At 47.5% G+C, this 17635-nt stretch overlaps 1 protein-coding gene across 8 annotated transcripts; it reads left to right on the top strand.

Annotated features, from left to right (window-relative positions):
* Positions 1-1493: 1493 nt before the first annotated feature.
* On the top strand, positions 1494-17281 carry LOC122390356 (tyrosine-protein phosphatase non-receptor type 2-like). 8 transcript variants are annotated; one of them, XM_043383237.1, is made up of 10 exons: positions 1494-1877; positions 4682-4813; positions 5236-5400; positions 6985-7112; positions 7706-7931; positions 8514-8669; positions 9235-9350; positions 9732-9790; positions 16045-16192; positions 16598-17281. In XM_043383237.1, the coding sequence occupies exons 1-10, from the start codon at positions 1794-1796 to the stop codon at positions 16785-16787; spliced, it is 1404 nt and encodes a 467-aa protein (XP_043239172.1). In that variant the 5' UTR covers positions 1494-1793; the 3' UTR covers positions 16788-17281. The 8 variants fall into 8 exon arrangements, with proteins under 8 accessions (XP_043239172.1, XP_043239170.1, XP_043239169.1 ...); XM_043383235.1 differs by having other exon boundaries at positions 1589-1877; positions 4667-4813; positions 16604-17281; XM_043383234.1 differs by having other exon boundaries at positions 1592-1877; positions 4667-4813.
* The last annotated feature ends 354 nt before the right edge of the window (positions 17282-17635 follow it).

The following is a 17635-nucleotide window of genomic DNA, read 5'->3' as shown; positions in this document are numbered from 1 at the left end:
CCAAGTTTTTATGAAACATTACCCAAAGATACCTTACTTCACTTCCTGCAAACGTTAACGAGTCAGTTGCAGGTGTAAGGAATCAATCGATGATCCGTACACTGTCGAGCTGATATCTGAAAAGAACAAATGCTTTTATTGAACAAATTGACAACTTGACATCCAGGACATACGGTGGTTTCGCCGATAAGCATAAGTATCGTATTGGGAGATGTTGGTAAGCAAAAGTTATTATCCATCATCGTATAAAGGCTCGGCAAACCGCAATCTTATACGTTGTGAGGTAGTAATAGCCTCCTGCCTTCCATGGTCAGGTGACAAGGTAACTTTGAAGACCCAGCATCAAATCATTTAATTTTTGCAACGTTATCATCGCGTCAGAGCCATGTTCATCAACGGACAGCCCATATTCAGCCCAGATTCAGCCCGTGATTCTGGATTCAGCCCAGATTCGGGACACCTCAGATCAAGCTGAAACTCTCACACAATGTAGGCCGTATAACATGCCCAATCCACAGTCCGAGTCATTCGTTGGCACTCCCAGCCGTTCGACCTACAGAGGTCAGCAAAGGTCATGGGGCCTAAATTCACACAGCAGTTTATGGCCCTTCGAAGTGGAGCTAGAGCGCTAAAAACGGCACCAAACGACTCGTAGGCATCTGATCTTACTTTCCCATTAGCAATTTGACCTTCCGTGGTCATGCGTTGACCTAAGGTCATTTGCGGGCTATGTCGAAAATACGCGTGCACTGTGCACATCGGTTCTCGAGTATAAGGATCGACCGAATTCCAAATCAAAGCATACCATCGAATAGCCAGTAAGACGTCGTAACTTTTCCTCGAAACCGCTTCTCGCTATGTGACCCCGTTTGATATGGGCAGCCGGCAGGTCAAAAGGTACGATTCTCCGACACCCCCGGGGTGGCAGCCTGGATTCAGCTCAGATTCGGGACACCTCAGATTGAGCTGAAACTCACACAAAATGTAGGCCGTGATATGCCCAATCCACAGTCCGTGTCATTCGGTGGCACTCCCAGCCGTTTGACCTACAGAGATCAGCAAAGGTCATGTGGCCCAAATTTGCGCACATTAGTTTGTGGCCCTTACAAGTTGCAAGTGTAGCTAGAGCGCTAAACACGGCACCAAACGACTCGCAGGCATCTGATCTTACTTTCCCACTAGCAATTTGACCTCCTGCGACCATGCCTTCAACTACCAGCAGGTACAATTTCGGCTTCAAATATGAACACAAACACTGCTTTGTTCTCATGGCTCCACCTTCGGGAAAAAGGATTCTGAGTTCGGCCACCCGACACTGCGGCTCCGGCTCCGGTCACAATGTGTTCGGCTCCTGGCTCACGCTATACCTATGTGTTGATAAAAACTGGTAACGGGTTTACGGATATCGACTAAGGCATTGAAAATGAATGGCCAATGAATGACCAATGAAGTAAAAGATATTTTAGGGGTTTCTCTTCATATGGCATCTCTTTAAAAAAGCTACCATATTCTCTACTGAAGGCGAGGCTAAACAATGACGTAAAATAGACGTCATTGTAAGGCCAACAGCCAATAGGAACGGTGGTTTTGGCATCGTTCACCGTATAAAACGTCATCCATTTCCTACTCGCTCCGTCTGAAATACGCAGCTTTGCTGTATGTTTTGTGGCGGCGGCGATCTCGTCGAAGATCTCCATTATTTGGTGCCGTGAAGGGGTGAATGCGCTTCTTGCGCAGGCTGCTATGGAGTTGCGGAAGGCCAGATAAATGTTGTCAAATTTGTATTTAATAACATGTTATCAGAAGAAACCGTAGCAAGTCTTGAAAAAGACTACAATGACATCGAAGCGAAGCAGGGGTGGCACTTATTGTACCATGTGAGTATGAGCCGCAAATGCCGCATCACAATAATGTCTCCTAAATACATGATTGCTGCAAGTATTTTATACTTCAGAGTAGTTTCTTTGAATATTAAGAACCTCTCAACAACACTCCTTAAATTTGATCAAGAATTGGTAGTGTTTTGTTTTCTCAAGTTGATGTATTGATGTGACCTGCGAGTGTTCGGGTACCTACTGTCATTGTAGTTCAGGCTACCTATTCTAATTGGATTATTGTTTTGTAACATTCACATAGCTGTAATGTTATATTGGATATTGACAAATCATGTTTTTGGCTTGTGGATGACAAGAGTGGTTTTTAGCAATCATATCAATATGTCATTGAAGATCAAATATGGACCAACTTATTTGCATTCAGATTCCCTCTGCGATTTGTGTGTGAATGAGGTTTGGCATGATGCTTGGTCAGTGCCTTTCATCTTTTGTTTGAGTTTTGAGGCATCAAGTGTAACTGGTTTTAAAATTAGTGGAAATGGTTAAATCAGGTATTTAAATGTGAATTAATGGTTTAGTCACTGATGCTGATATTCATTCAGATAGGTACTCATGCAAATGCTTTTCCTTTTTCCTTAAAGGTTTTATTGAAAAGGTATTCAGCAGAATCTGATATTTAAAAATTTAAAACTGAAAAATGGATCAACTTTTAAAAAACAGAAATATTATTGATCAGCTTGTTTGAAAAGTTCAGGCTACCTGCACTAGATGTTTGGAACTAGTTGATGCGGCTGCAGAAGCAGAGGTCCTCGGTTCAGACTTGTCAAACAGCACAATAAAACATAACTAGGCAATCAATCATAAGTAGAAAGGTAAATATTTGGAATAAGATACCAGAAAGTATCATTCTGGCTGGGTTGCATAAGGCTTTCAAGTAAGTCACAACAAGATACATCCTTAAGATATAAGGGCTTAAAATGTTAATACCCTTAAAAAGTTTAATGTGCTGATTATTCTGCTGGCGTAAAAAGGCCCAGTAATGAGCAACTCTTTGTTGCACTACATGCTTGTCTTTATGACAAGCATGTAGTTTCAAAGAGTTAAAAAGGCCTAGTAATGAGCAACTCTTTGTTGCACTACATGCTTGTCTTTATGGTATTCTTAGAAAGCTACCTATTCTCACAGTGTATATCCTATTCTATATCTCATTCTTAGGTAGGTCCTATTTCCATTGTTCAGTTTCAGTTTCAATTTTTATTTTTCTAAAGCTCAGAAAGCTCAATATCCAAAGTTCTTGTAGCTATTATAATACCTTAAGTTCAGCCTGCTAAACTTATCTGTAAGATTTCCTTGCTTATTGCCTGGATGGTTGTATGGTTTATACTAATGGTGCCAATTTCATGAAATTTCAATTCCAATTCCGATCCAATTCCAAGAAATTGCCAAGTAAATTTCCAATTTTGTCCAAAGCGGGGGCTATTCCAATTTTTAACGATTTTTGCATTTTTTGCGTAAATTTTAAAAGTGTTTAAAAGCGTTTTAAAGGCCTCCGTTTTAAAATTTAAAATTTTAAAGGCCTTGTGTTCCGATTAATTTCCAAAAAATGTTAAGAATTCCGTCCAAATTCCAAATTGGAATTGGACAAAAATTGGAATTCCAAGAAAAGAAATTCCGATTGGCACCAATAGTTTATACTTTTATAGAGATGGAAAACTATTTCAAAGAGTTAATTGCCCTGGACACTAGATGGACAAGAAATTAAGAATGGGATTGTGCCCTTTTTAGGGTTGAGAATGTTATGTCTGCTATCAGCTGGCAGCTTGCAACATTTTTCTTATTTTCACTGAAATTATATATGCCATATTTTGCTAGCAAATGATATTTTTCAGAAACAGCATAGCCTTGTCCTCAAGCATCAACCAAAGTATTACAAAAGTAGTAAAGTATTAGTAAACAACTTAATCTTGGTATCTATTGAAGTGATATCTTGTTTGGTTATGAAACCTTCCTGTTTTAATGGCCACCTGAGCTCAAAAGTAGTAACTAGTAAACCAAATAATTTGATGACTCAGGCAAGTAGATCACTGTGGCTTGATCAGAAAGTGATCAGGGTGGGTGGGGGGATCTGTCTGGATTATGTGATGCATGGTAGGACATCACCAATCTTCACTGGAACATCATTTGATCTGTAGGTACTCTGTAATGCAACCTTTGTCACCGGTCACTGTCCATCCCTGATCCCTGTCTTATGCAAATGGGGAGTGCCAAAGGAGAATGCTTGTTTAGCTGGTAATAAGATCAAGGATATGCAAGTGTAGAATGGCTAATGGGAAATAACATTTTTTTTTTCGCCTGTAGAAATGCACTCCTAGCCAATGTGAGCTTAGAAATTAGGGCTGGGTTGCATCTGCAGTTAGGTCAATGAACTGGGGCACTTCTGACTTCTTTAGCTACCTAGTGATTTACTGGTTTCTTGTCTGTATAATTTCTCAGTTTACATATCTACATAGGTTATGTCATTGATATGTCTAACACAAAGTCAGCATGTGCATAAGTGTGCAGGCACCAATCTAAAGAAGTGTTGTGAGGTGAAGTGAAATGTTGTTATTCTTTTGCGACCCTAATCACTATGCTCTACCTAAATCTTAAATCGATTTAAGATTTAGGTTTCGAATCGAGATGAGATGAACGAGATGAAGGTTTCGTTTCGAAACGAGATGATCTGAAGCTGAAGTTGATCGGATGTGGTAGTGTGTTTGGTAGTGCGATTCGGTAGTGCGTTAGCTGTGTGCACTGACAACAGATTCTGTTGTCACTTATTGTACCAGCAGGCTCTCTCTTCACAGGAGATCCGGACGGACGCACAGCAGTTTGACTTCACATGCAAGGACGCGAAACGGCTGGAGAACCGTTCTTTGAACCGGTACCGCGACGTGAACCCGTATGACCACGCGCGGATCAAGCTCGGCCGCGGCCAGGTCAGTCGGGGACTGGTTAATGGTCGGTGGGACAGTGCCAGTGGGGCGGTCGGTGAGCTGAGGGACAGGTATTGGATGGGTTAGCGAGGCGAATCGGATGGGACAGATCTGTGAAGCATTCCTGTGGGAAGTCGGTCGTTAAGTTCACTGTGTAAGATCCATGGGTAGGTAGGATGAGCTATTCGTGTGCGTTTGTTCGACGCGACGGGATAACAACACATTCTCTCTGAATGGTACTACATGTTTATGATTCGAGCAGTAAACCAAGCTACGATATATTTATCTTGTGATGTTGCTATTGGTTTAGACCACCTTTCCGTTATTAGCCACCTGGGTTTGTCGATAATAACTCTGCATTAATTTTTTCGCGGGCAGGTACCATGCGTTATGTATCGTTACCTATCGCCGCCGTTCTCTGACAGGTGGACTACATCAATGCCAGTCTGGTGGAAATACCGGCGGCGCGGCGGCGCTACATCCTCACGCAGGGCCCGCTGCCCAACACCACCGGCCACTTTTGGCTGCTCGTTTGGGAACAGTGCTCCCGCGCCATCATCATGCTCAACAAAACCATCGAAAAGAATCAGGTCGGTGGCAATCGGGTGCGCCGTGACTGGCAAGGAAAGGGGGCATGACGATGGCGATGTACTAGGTCTGATATGGGGTTGAGGTTTGTCTTATTTCAAAGAAATGCAGATTAATTATCACTCTCCTTCCTCTTTCTTTCTCCTCTCTCGCCCTCGTTCTTTTCTGTTCATTTGTCGCCTTTACTTGTCTATCTTTTTTCTCTCTCCCTCCGTCTGGTATCGCCCTCTCAGTTATTTCTTCATTCATTCAGCAACTAATTCGCTTAATAACGCTTGGTAGTACCTTTGAACCTCCTCTCTCCCTCTCTCCCTCTCTCTCCCTCTCTCTCTCTCCTCTCTCTCCTCTCTCTCCCCTCTCTCTCTCTTCTCTCTCTCTCTCCTCTCTCTCTCTCCCTCTCCCTCTCCCTCTCCCTCTCCCTCTCTCTCTCTCCTCTCTCTCTCTCTCTCTCTCTCTCTCTCTCTCTCTCTCTCTCTCTCTCTCTCTCTCTCTCTCTCTCTCTCTCTCTCTCTCTCCATCTCCCTCAACACCCGATTCCCATTTTCTAAGATTCGCCAGGAAGGGACGTAAGATGGCCGCGTATGCCGCATAATAATAGTAACAAATATAGATGCATTTTGAGGAAATAAAGTTACTGATGCTCTGTTTTTCCTCATGCGTACCTAGTAATTTTCAAATACTTTGTGAGTTCCTGTACAGCACGCAACTGTTGCTACCGTTTACATGATCAGATTTGCGGAAACGGCGTTTAGTGTTTCCCCGAAGGTGACCAAAAATGATTTGAATTCTACGAATAGCCGAGCTGTAATCGTACATACACCTGACGCGAAAGCGGCTTGCCTGTCGCTTCGCTGCCAAGCTGCCAGGCTAATCGCTGGCAAGTTTTCCAGCCGGTAGCCTTAAAGTAGTAGCTTGCGGTGCTTTTACAAGCGTGTTTGCTTTTGTTGACGGCATCTCCACGAAAGTGCATGAAATCAAGATCGGACGGTTGCGGAAGGAATGAAGGGAAATGAAACCACAAGTCCACAACCAGTTGGAGGAATGACGAATGAAGGTGCTGTTAGGATCGCTTATTGCTGGAAATGTGATGCAATGCGTAATACTGGAATGAAGAGTTGCCACCCCAGCTTCCCGATACGAATTTTCCTGTTCATTGCTTCATAAATCATAATACGGACCAAAAATGAACTTACCCCCTCCCATATTTGTAATTTCAGTTTTTCTCTTTCCTCTTTCAACAAGTTATACTTTAGATAGCCATTAGTCAGTCGAATGAGAAACTCATATAATTGCGGCACTTTTACCGGTGCGTTCGGAGAGGATGGAATATTCAATTTTCAAGTGTCACCAGTGCTGGCCGCTGCGCTCTGGTACCTGACCTGACCTGACCTGACCTGCCCTGACCTGCCCTGACCCCCAGATCAAGTGTCACCAGTACTGGCCGCTGGGAGCTGACCTGACCTGACCTGACATGACCTGACCCTCAGATGAAGTGTCACCAGTACTGGCCGCTGGGTTCCGGTACCTGACCTGACCTGACATGACCTGCCCTGACCTGACCTGCCCTGCCCTGCCCTGACCCTCAGATTAAGTGCCACCAGTACTGGCCGCTGGTTTCCGGCGCGGAGGACCGTTTGCAGTTGGAAGACGTGGGTCTGACTGTAGAGCTGGTCAGCCAGACTGACTGTAGCTACTACACAGTTTCCGCGCTCAAGTGAGTAGCGTTGTCTAGCGTTTAGAATTTTTTGACAGCCCGTTCGCACCTAAGAAAGTCGTGTCGATTTCTTTTGTGACCATGGACTCATCAGGTCTGTTCCCGTGGGAGGGGGGGGGGGAGGTGGCCGGGGAGGATGGATGTAGGGTAGGGGTGATGAATTCGTACAGTTAGGTAGCTGCGTAGAGTGTTTACCTGCGGTTGTTCTGGTCGTGATATGACGGAGGATGGTGCGGTGGAGGAAATACCCTGCGATTCCGAACTCTGATGGAAGTAGTGGTGGCGATGGCGATAGCAAGGACAGGGGACAAACTGTTGTGGTTCTTATTGAGGTTAGCGGTACTTCTTTACAGTCAAGTTTCTGCGAGCTTTGATGGCATATCTTGCTTTTAAGACTTGCTGGCGCTTCCCCGAAGTTAGGGTTGCCATAGGTGCTTGCAGAAAGAACTGCTGTTCCTTTCTGCGAGCGATGGCCTGCTTTTGTTATGGAATGCTAGCTAATGAACACATTTATCAGTTGATCTCACCCTACCTACTTGTCTCTCCCTTCGTTTCCCACGTCTGACACTCCCCTCCCCCATTCGCATCACCAGACTGACAGACCAGGAGAGTGGCGAGCACCGCGAGGTACTCCACTACCACTACACGACATGGCCCGACTTTGGCATCCCGCAGTCGCCTCACGCGTTCCTCATGTTCCTGTCGGCCGTGCGCGAGGCGGGTGTGCTCGAGGAGTCGGTGGGACCAGCCGTGGTGCACTGCTCGGCCGGCATCGGGCGCAGCGGCACCTTCAGCCTCGTGGACAGCTACCTGCTTATGGTGGGTGATGGGAGCGGGAGCGGGCTGGGGGAGGGTGGGTAGGAAGGCTTTATGTTTGTGTGGAGGAGGAGGAGGGGAGTAAGGTGTGAGATGTGGGTCGGCTTGCTGGGATTTGGGAACGGGGTAGTTGGCAGCTTTGTCATTTGTGTTATTGTAAGGAAGCTGTGATTAGAATCTGTGGTTGGCCGAAGTGCTGTGGTCTCTAGTTTTTTTTTGTGTCTACCATGGTTGGATATCAGCAGGCTGCTGCAAAATTACAATGGAAATTTGAACCGTGAAAAAATATACTGTGACATTTCGTCGTATTTTTAAGGCATGAGCTATGTATATCGCATGGCATGAACTTCTGTACACCGATCTACGGAGGTCCATGTGCATGCTTATTTCCTATTGAAATATCGGATATCATAAAGCGATATGGGGTTATGAACAAAGTCTGTATCCGGCGAGCCTTAAAAGTCTCGTAAGCAAAAATCGTAAGCAAGCCTGTCTTACGATTTTTGAGTGCTCTGAATGCACTTGACTTATGCAGCATGTTTTCCAGTTTCCACTGACTGACCCGTTCCCGCTGCCTCTTTCCAGCTGGAGCGTGGCTGTGTGGACGGCCAGAGCATCCAGAGCGTTCTGTTGACCATGCGCCGGTACCGCATGGGCCTCATCCAGACGCACGAGCAGCTCAAGTTCTCCTACCAGGCCATAGTGCAGGGGGCACGGTCATTGCTCAAACACAACGCGCTGGTGAGTGCTCGAGAGACGCTCGCGTGGTGTGTGTGGGGGCCGGGGGGGGGGGGAGAGCAAGGTGGGGCTCGTAGTCGAAGGGGAGAATGATAAGGAACATTGGATGTTGGAACGTGACTGGGCGTTGAATTCAGGGTAGAGTTTGATAGGTACTATAAAGTACGCATTTTTTTTGCTCTTTGGTTGGCAATATTATAAGTAGTTTTACTTTTTTACTTTCAGGAAAAACGTTTTATGTGTAGTTTGACACGTATAACAAGCAGCTGTATTGGACAGTATCATGTATTTTTCGGGCTACTGCGATCCGCCATAGCTCCACTGTTATGTTGTGTCATGCGTCGTCAATGTTTTGTTACAATTCTCGCAACTGCCACTGTAGCCCTCCCCCGTCATGTCATCGATGACAGCACGTTGCAGTGATAGTAGTGTGGTGCCGAGATTCTACGAACGTCCTGCCGGTGCTGTGTTTACGGGACCCTGTGACGCTGTGACTCACTGTGTTACACCCTGTAACACTCGTAGCACTCGTAACTCGCTGTAACACTCGCTGTGTTTCCGTCGGCAGTGTGATATGTTGAACGGAAGCGGCGCATCGCCTCAGAAACGGAAACTGGCGGCCAACGACGACTCGGATGACGAGACGCCGCCTCCTCCGCCGCCGCGCACCGAGTCGCTAAAACGGTCAGTGACGCCGCCACCGCTTCCGCACCCGCCCAGGCTCCCCCCGCCGCCTCCGCCGCCCCCCCCCCCCCTTCCCCACCCACGCTCCCGCCGCCCCCGTCCTAGCCCGGCCGCCGCCTTTGGTCCTGCTCGGTACTGGCTCCGGCTCTGACCTCGCCGCCCGTGTTCCGGTCATTGTCTGGAAGCAGGCGCGATGGGGAGCTCTCGACCTGTGCAAGGTTTTGTGTATGGATACGTCATTTGATGATTATATGATTAGCCTTATCCTCAAGACCTTGTTTGATCGTATAATGTTGGTTCGTTTTTTTGTGTTACATTCCCGTGATAGTGATTGGATGAATTGCACCGTGTTAACTCCCGTCTTGCTGTTTCCGTCCGCAGATCGAAAGCGGTTGAGGAGTCGCGAAATGCAGATTTGAATAATGAGGAGCACCTTTCCGGTAAGTATTTGACATCCAATCCATAACTCTCCCTAAACTGGTCTCTCTCACTCTGCACTGCATCACATACATATGTGTCACCAATTCTTTGTGTCATAATGCAGTTCTGTCACCCTGGCACTCTGTTGTGGCTGGCTGACCCTTCTCCCTGCTTTGGTTGTGGGTTACTGTGGAAGGCAAACATTGTGTTTCCTACGATATCATGGTGGATAACATTAATTTCAGAAGGAACCTGAATTATAGTCGGTCGCAACCACGGTATTTAGATTGTCGTGAGTCATTTTTATCTTATTTGCTGTAAAAATAGATTCTTGTTGCTCAAACAGCCCTCTCAAAAATTACATTTGATCAATACGTGATCACACACGGCATCTCCACTGCAGGTACCAGTCTCAGTACCCATAAACCATCACGTGTCGCTCCATCATCCATGCTAACTAGGTACAGCCCACCGCTAAAGTAATGTGTGGTTTTACCAATCTCAACGGATGGCTTTGACCGACGATTTTTAAATGCGGACTGATTGAAAAGAAGACGTCAATAGATAAAGTTGTAGCTGCAAGGGTGAAGGTACATGTAAGCTACATTTAAAGTCTCGTTGCAGTCTGGCTAATCGTTCCTAGGCTTCAGAAGCAGAACATACCCATGACTGAAACCACACATTACTTCTGCTGTGGACTGTACATCGAATTCAATATAACCATTAGCCCGCGAAGTTCGCTGAAGTGTTCCTTCGCCGTATGCCCGCGATCACAGGCCACTCGGCTCTTCTGAATCGGTATCGTTCCCGGGAAAGGAATGCCTTCCATCTTGTAGGAATGTGAAGGCCATTATTGCACTGGGGGCCAACCGGCATCAGAGCGACTCGTCATTTGATGACGTCATTTTCGGGCGATCCGATGCGGCCCACAGGCCCCCATATAGCTTTACCAGGCATGCGGCAGGTGGTTTGGTTATCATGAGCTGTCCTCATACGCTGGAAGTTCCGCGTATGTGTTTTTTTCGCTGTGAAGGTATTGTTTTTCATGCGCAAATACGCCTTGTTCCCATTTATAAATCATACGTTCTAGAGTTTTTTTTTGGGGGGGGGGGGGTATGGGGCAGTAACGATAAGGTTTCCCGATGATTTCTCTGGTAATGGTTTCCATGTTTCCATCTCCACTGGTGATGGTACCCCTTACCAGGCCGTTACTTTGCAATGGTCCTATGAGGGAGGGACGCGGTTTGCCCTGGTCTGAATGGAACTGATGGACTGCTCATTTCAGCGAGGTGGCGGGCCGCCTGGATGTCTTCTGTCGTAGGTATTTGGCTTCCTGGGTGATTGCTCTTTCTCTATCTTTCTCCTTTTCTCTGCCAACTAACTGCAGGATAGATGTGTGTTACAGTCGTCTAGAAGAGGGTGATTCTTTTCGCTTTTATCAGAAGAATGTGCATCAGTTTATGCGAACGGAATGACTGGACTCTCATTAGGCCTTCCAATCCACATACAACTCGCTAGGATCCGCCAGTTTCCACGCACGACGTACTGACTATTGGCAGCGCTCAATCGCTGCCTGATCGTGCCTCGGAGCGGGTCGCAACCGGTCGCAACACTCCACTCCCCCCCCCCCCCACCAGCCGTGATCGGGCAACTTCCGCCCCCCCCTCACCCCCCGGATGTGGCTGACGCGACTGCCAGAGGCGCCGCGACTGGGGAGGTCTCCCCCAGCCCCCTTCCTGCCCCCTCCATTCCTGGGACTCCCTGTCAGTCGCAGGATGTCACTGGAAGTGACGATCAACAAATGCACAGAGATAGACACTGTGGGCGTTCGGAGGAGCGGGATGGTTGCGATGCGGGTTATGTCATGGATAGGAAGAGAGGTCTCGTCTTATCTTATTTTCTACCTTATTTTCTATCTTACCTTCTACCTATTTTTCTAGGTATGAGAAAATCTGAGGCGTTGGCTTTGCGCCGACATGCAACACTCGTGTTAGTTTTTCTAAATAATTATTTTTGATGCTTGTGGTCACATTTTACAACGAAGCTTTCTAATTAAATCGGCTATACGACATCTGTACTTTAAGTAAACGGTTCGATGAAATTCCCCTTATCTCTAGTCCAGCCAGCTCACATCATTTTGCTTCCCCGAACTGTAAGCGTAATTGATGAAAAGATTACGAGTATATACGCCTTAGATGAGGTACCTATATCACAACGAACCTCGGTTAGGATTTTCTATCGCTCATCATTTACAGATATATCAATTATAATTTTTAATATCAACGCCAAGGGGTGTACTAGAGTGTATTTTGTTTAGGGGCCGTGGATTTCCCGTGGAGCTACCATTCATGTGAAATGGTGTCTTCCCGGCGACCAAACGCTGCACGGACAGCGATGAGCGGCAGGCCCTTCAGCCTATGAAACAAAGGTGCATGCATTAACCGCAAGATCATTGTCTATGAAGGTCCGCCAATTTTTGTGCTGGCTGTTCACTATGTAAACCATTTCGCGGAAAAGTTGTTGACGTGAGCGGAAAACTCGGCCATTTTGCACCTAATTATGCGCGGTTTGTGGGTTTTGTATGGAAGCATTCGGCACTTGGCCCGCCGGTTACTGCACATGCGTGACGCGCTTCTGCGATCCGTCCCGCAATTCATTCAGTTAAACGTAAAGGGGATGTCGAGTTCACTAATCGGTACTCATTTTTATCCCATTTTCCTTTCGAGCCAATTTTTTCTTCACTGCCTATGCTAAGGCAATGGTATTGGCATCGTTTATCCCATCCAGTATAATTGTGTGTTATTCATGACAGATATGTATAAAAAACGACAATACATATTATTCAAATACGCAAGAAAAGTGCAAAGCTTTCGGTATTAAAATACTTTGATCATTACATGTGTATACTAATGGACGGGCGCGGCTTAATGGAGGTGGGACTTGAAACCATCTGATTACGGAGCGAGCGAAGCGAGCGGAGTCTTTCCTTAGATTAACGGAAATTTCTGAGTATGAGCGGCCGGCCGGCCGGCCGGCCGGCCGGCCGTGGGGACGCTCTTCAAAAGCTAATATCTTAGGAACGGGACATCCGATTGACAAGCGGTCTTCTTTACTGAATGTCACTTGGACGTAAAAGTTCTGTGGTGTGATGGCCACCATGCGTTCTTGCCAACCACCGCACGTGGCGCGTGGTAAAGTTGGCCATTTTTTAAGAACCCCCAAAATTGCAACCTCAATAACGGCACAACGGTTGGGCCGATTGAATTGAAACTCGGTACACAGTTAGGTCTCCATCAGATAATTCATCTGCATGTGTTAAGGTTGGGGTGCTGCTGCACGTGCGCACGTGCAGGGGTCGTTTCCAGATCTCGAGAACGGCTGGACCGATTGCGCTCAAATTTGGTACACGGTTAGGGACCAGTTAGTAGGGTGCCGTGCACAAGTCAGTTGGGACCCATTTTGCACGTGCGCACGTGCAGGGTGCCGCTGCCAGATCTCGAGAACGGCTGGGCCGATTGTGCTCAAATTTGGCACATCGCTAGAGACCGGTTAGTAGGGTGCCGTGCACAAGTCAGTTGGAGGTACCCCTCGAAATTTCGCACGTGCAAGGCCCACCCTCTCGCTCGCTCCGTTAGTCGCCCCATAAGGCGTTATACTGGTCTTATAATGCCAGGGCGCGAGGAAAATGAAATCTTGTAAAATTGGAGGTCAGCGAGTAAAATGGGGGCTTTTTGGGGAGTCAAGAGAAAAAGACTGCAATTCGTGTGTGAACTGAAAACATTGACATATTTGCCTGCCTGCCTGAATATATCTTTTGTACTTTAAAATGCCATCTTCAATTTTACTGACTTATTATTCACGCACAAACAACTAAAATGGATATTTCTTCATTTTGGTTTACCTACACATGCAGTGATCAAGGTAGGTATGTATTTCAATACCGAAAGCTTTGTAGGGAAGACCCGGGAGGTATGGGCCGGTTTTGTGAAAAGGCCATTTTCTTCCAGTGGGCAGTTGCTAGACCCGGTTTTTTACCCTGTGTACGTGAAATTGCCTTTCGCCTGCAACGTGTGCCTGATATTAGGCATCTGGGATCAACTATTTTGTCTCCAGATAACTTTCAATAAATCATGTGCTTTTTCGATCCATCAAAATACACCGGGAGGTATGGGCCATGGCCCGGGAGGCATGGGCCGGTGCCATGTTTCATATTATTTTCTCGACAATGAGAATAATACACGTAGCTGGTATCTAGTATCTACCTTGATCTCTCTTAGAACCTAGGAACCGCATAAGCGACCAACAGCTTACTTCATGGAGGTCACTTGGGCCCATATGTATTTTGGTAAACTCAAGCATGTACCATGAAATAAGATAGATAATACTTTTCTGTTCGAATGAAATTTGGAGTTAAATTTTCGACCTTGCGCGACAAAAATAAAACTTATTGACGGGGACATTCAATGAAAGCATCTTTTTATTTATTTAGGATCAACGGGGCGGGTGGCCCGAACCTCCCGGTTAGGACGCCAGAATGTGCTTAGCATCTCAGCTCAAAATCTTGCAAGAAAGCTTCAAATTGTCTATCCAGTCTTAATTTGCATGCTTTAAACTTTATGTCAGCGATGGTCTGACATCATTAAACGAGCCTGGTTCAAATTTATCACAAATTTTCTGTATGTACCGTATTTTACTCGAAGAGGGCAAAAACACTTTATCACCGCTCATTGCCAAAGAAGATTGAGAAAGATTTTGAAAATCACGTGGGATGTATAACGGAATGGCGGCTACCAGTTAACGCCGTCAAATGTGTGAAAATACGCAACACTTCTTCAAAACTGCGATGGCCCATACCTCCAGGGGGCCCATACCTCCCGGGTCTCCTCTACCTACCTTTCTTGTGTATTTGAATAATATTGTCGTTTTTATGTTCATCCGCTATGACATGGAAATTGCTATTTTTGCCACTTTGTTCAACACTGGATGATAATACTGAACACGAACAACATTTTGCTCAACACGAAGTCTCACACAAAAGTGAATATCCTCCCTTAGCTTTTCGGTCTGGCTTAGTTGTCGCATTTGGTCTAGAAAACCTCTCACATTTCTGCATGCTCCAATACCTTAATTGTTTCCCGTCACAAGGCACGAATGGGTTAGTAATTTGTTCGCATGACCTATAATCTTTTTTTCGTTTCGTCTTTGTTATTGTGTTTAGTCGTATTTTTCGTCAATCCTTTAGCACTTGGCACTTTTTTCGTTGCATTTTCTTGGCTCATTTGTTAGCATCTACATTTAATGCCATGAAGTTTGCCTTTTGTTCGTCGCTTTTTTCTTATGTGCTTTTGTTTTTATGTTTTGTATGCCAATTTATTTACTATTTTTATTACACAGATGACAGATCGCAATCCAAAGATCATTTCATTAGCAATTTGGACCCCTCATGTCACGCTTTTCATTTTGTGGTTGTCACTCCTTGTAAAGATTTATAGGACAAAGCAGCCTTCCCAATTCATTTCATAGCATTCACAGTAGGTACACTGTTTTGTACTCGCGAGATTCGAGGAAGCCCAGGCTTCAGTTTCCATGTTTTATGCGTTGCGTAATGATACTCCGAGTTTGAAGCATTGATCTTCCGAGATAAATTCCTCCAACCAAGTAGCCTGCGAAAGCACTCCTATAATGGGCGTCAATGACTAACGAGCAACGTTGATTGGACTTGAAAAACGATAACAAAAATTTGTTGCCCTAGTCATTTGTCATCGAAATTATGCTTTTCGACATCAACGAATGTTACGCTTTCTCCGGAAAAAAATTCGGGGAACAGAGTGTCTGCGACTGCGTATTGTGTCTCAGTCTCACCAACCTCACTTGACACTTCAATGAACTACCCGCCAGTCCCTGTCACTCTAGTTTGTAAACTACACCGTTTACTGACTCCCCGACCCAATCATCCGTGTTTACAAGACCGTGCCAATTGGCTAATTGCTGTGTGTGTCGGGTCCGTCGGGTGTTGTGACTCGTCCCGGCGCGCTGTGTATGACTCGACCCTGCTGTGTATGTGTGTGTACTCGTCACTGGTCGCTTATCGCTGTGTGTCTCAGGTCCGTGGGGTGTTGTGACTCGTCCCGCTGCGCTCTCAGACTCCGTTCTGTGTGTGTGTGCTCGCTAATTGCTGTGTGTCGGGTCCGGTGTGCTATGACCCCCCCCCCCCCCGGCCCGCTCTCAGACCGTGCTCTCTGTGTGTGTGCTGACAGCACGCCGTCTGTCGCAGACTCGACCGAAGAGGAGGCGCCTCAGCCACAGCCTCAGCTCGCCCCGTGCGCCGGCCTCGGGCGAACCGCCGGAGACGGAGAGTCCGCCATCGGCGCAACCGCCGACCGGCTGCCCCGCCTCGTCGACGCCCCGCTCCTGAACGACGGGTGAGCTGAGAGTGGAGGGAGATGAGATATAGAGGGGGTGGGCGGGGAGAGATCATAGTGATCATTGTGGGTAGGGTGGTAATGTGTTGGATAATGGCGGAAGAGACTTCGATTTGAAGGATGTAAGTTGTATGGGCGGGGTATGGTTTGCCAAAAGGATGTGCTTTTGCTTGTTTGGTTTCCCATATACTTGCTCTCCTTTCCTATACGCATAAGTTTTAATTATATAGTCGACGACAGGAGTTCGAAAAGTGATTAACGTGCCATAAGTTATCTCTTCATTCCGATTTATTAGACGTATGTTTGAAATGGGCCGTTTTCATGGGTTGTGCTCCATGCTGCTCCGTGCCGTTCACCGGCTCTGTTGGCCGCTCTCTGACGCCCCTCGCTCTCCGCCGGCGGCAGGAACAGCGGTCTGCGCCAGCGACGCGTGCGGAAGGCGCAGCTGGAGCAGCGTGTCGAGGAGATGCGCCGCAGACAGCTGGAGCACGAGCTGTGGCAGCGGCGCAAACAGCAGCTGCGCCCGCTCGGCTACACGGCGGCGGCGCTGGGCGGCGCCGTGCTCGTCTACCTGATGTGGTCGCGCTGGTTGTAGCGCGCCGGCCGGTCCCGTGCGGCAGTACAAAGGGCCGGCCGCGCCGACCGTACTCAGCCGTCAGTGGCGCAGCGCGGCGCTCTCCATAGGTGTCGCGCGCGCGCCGTCCGCGCCGCCGCCCGCGCCCACCGTCACGCGTGCGCGCGCGCGCAGAATCGTGCCAAGTTCGAGAGCGGGGTGAGCCGGCGCGCCGCGCGGCGGCCCGCCCGCCGCTCCTCCCGTGTCCGCCCCCTCCGCACCGCGGCCGGAGCAGCGGCGCCGCGCCGCCCCGGCGGTCTTTTACCTTTTCATACTGTTTGTGTTGTGCGCGCCCGAGGGAGGCGGCGGCCGGATCCCGTTATTTTTTATATAACAGATGGGAGGCGGGCCGGCCGGCTCGTCGGCATCGGCGCTGCTCGGCGGCCCGTGCCGGCCGTGCGCACCCGACACACGTGTTTTGTAACCACCGGGCCGTCACGCGAGGTTGATAAATACACGTATATTTTAGAAACGAACACGCGCGTCTCAATCGGAGAATCACATCGATAGGCACTGAGAACGGATTTCTGGAGCGAAGCACGTGCCGAAAGCTGAATGAATGAATTAATGAATGAATGAATTAATGAATGAAATATGATAGGTTTGGTCTCCAGCAATCTCATTTTCAGTTCGCTTAGATCAACTTTCACTTTATGTTCATGCCGAACACAGCTGTCCTGACATATGCCCTCGTCCTGGCTACGGCGTTACCACTGCCGACCTTCCCCGTATATCGGCCTTGCGCGTCCAGCCTGTGACCGTTTCACGGCCGTGTGGGGCCCGACGTGTATCGATCGCTCGTTACCCGCTCTTGGGGGGGGGGGAGGGGA

This window comes from Amphibalanus amphitrite, unplaced genomic scaffold (assembly GCF_019059575.1).
Source record: "Amphibalanus amphitrite isolate SeventyFive unplaced genomic scaffold, NRLGWU_Aamphi_draft 000392F_arrow, whole genome shotgun sequence".
Classification (NCBI taxonomy): domain Eukaryota; kingdom Metazoa; phylum Arthropoda; class Thecostraca; order Balanomorpha; family Balanidae; genus Amphibalanus; species Amphibalanus amphitrite.
The sequence above is the reverse complement of the archived record's forward strand: the minus strand, read 5'-3'. Positions and strand labels throughout refer to the sequence as shown.

What these genes read in the sequence shown, in the direction of transcription:
- LOC122390356 (XM_043383234.1), top strand. Translation starts at nt 1,794, where the DNA reads ATGTTATCAGAAGAAACCGTAGCAAGTCTTGAAAAAGACTACAATGAC. An exon ending in CGCACCGAGTCGCTAAAACG is followed by an intron (nt 9,351 to 9,731) that starts GTCAGTGACGCC and finishes TTCCGTCCGCAG; the next exon opens with ATCGAAAGCGGTTGAGGAGT. An exon ending in GCCCCGCTCCTGAACGACGG is followed by an intron (nt 16,193 to 16,597) that starts GTGAGCTGAGAG and finishes CGCCGGCGGCAG; the next exon opens with GAACAGCGGTCTGCGCCAGC.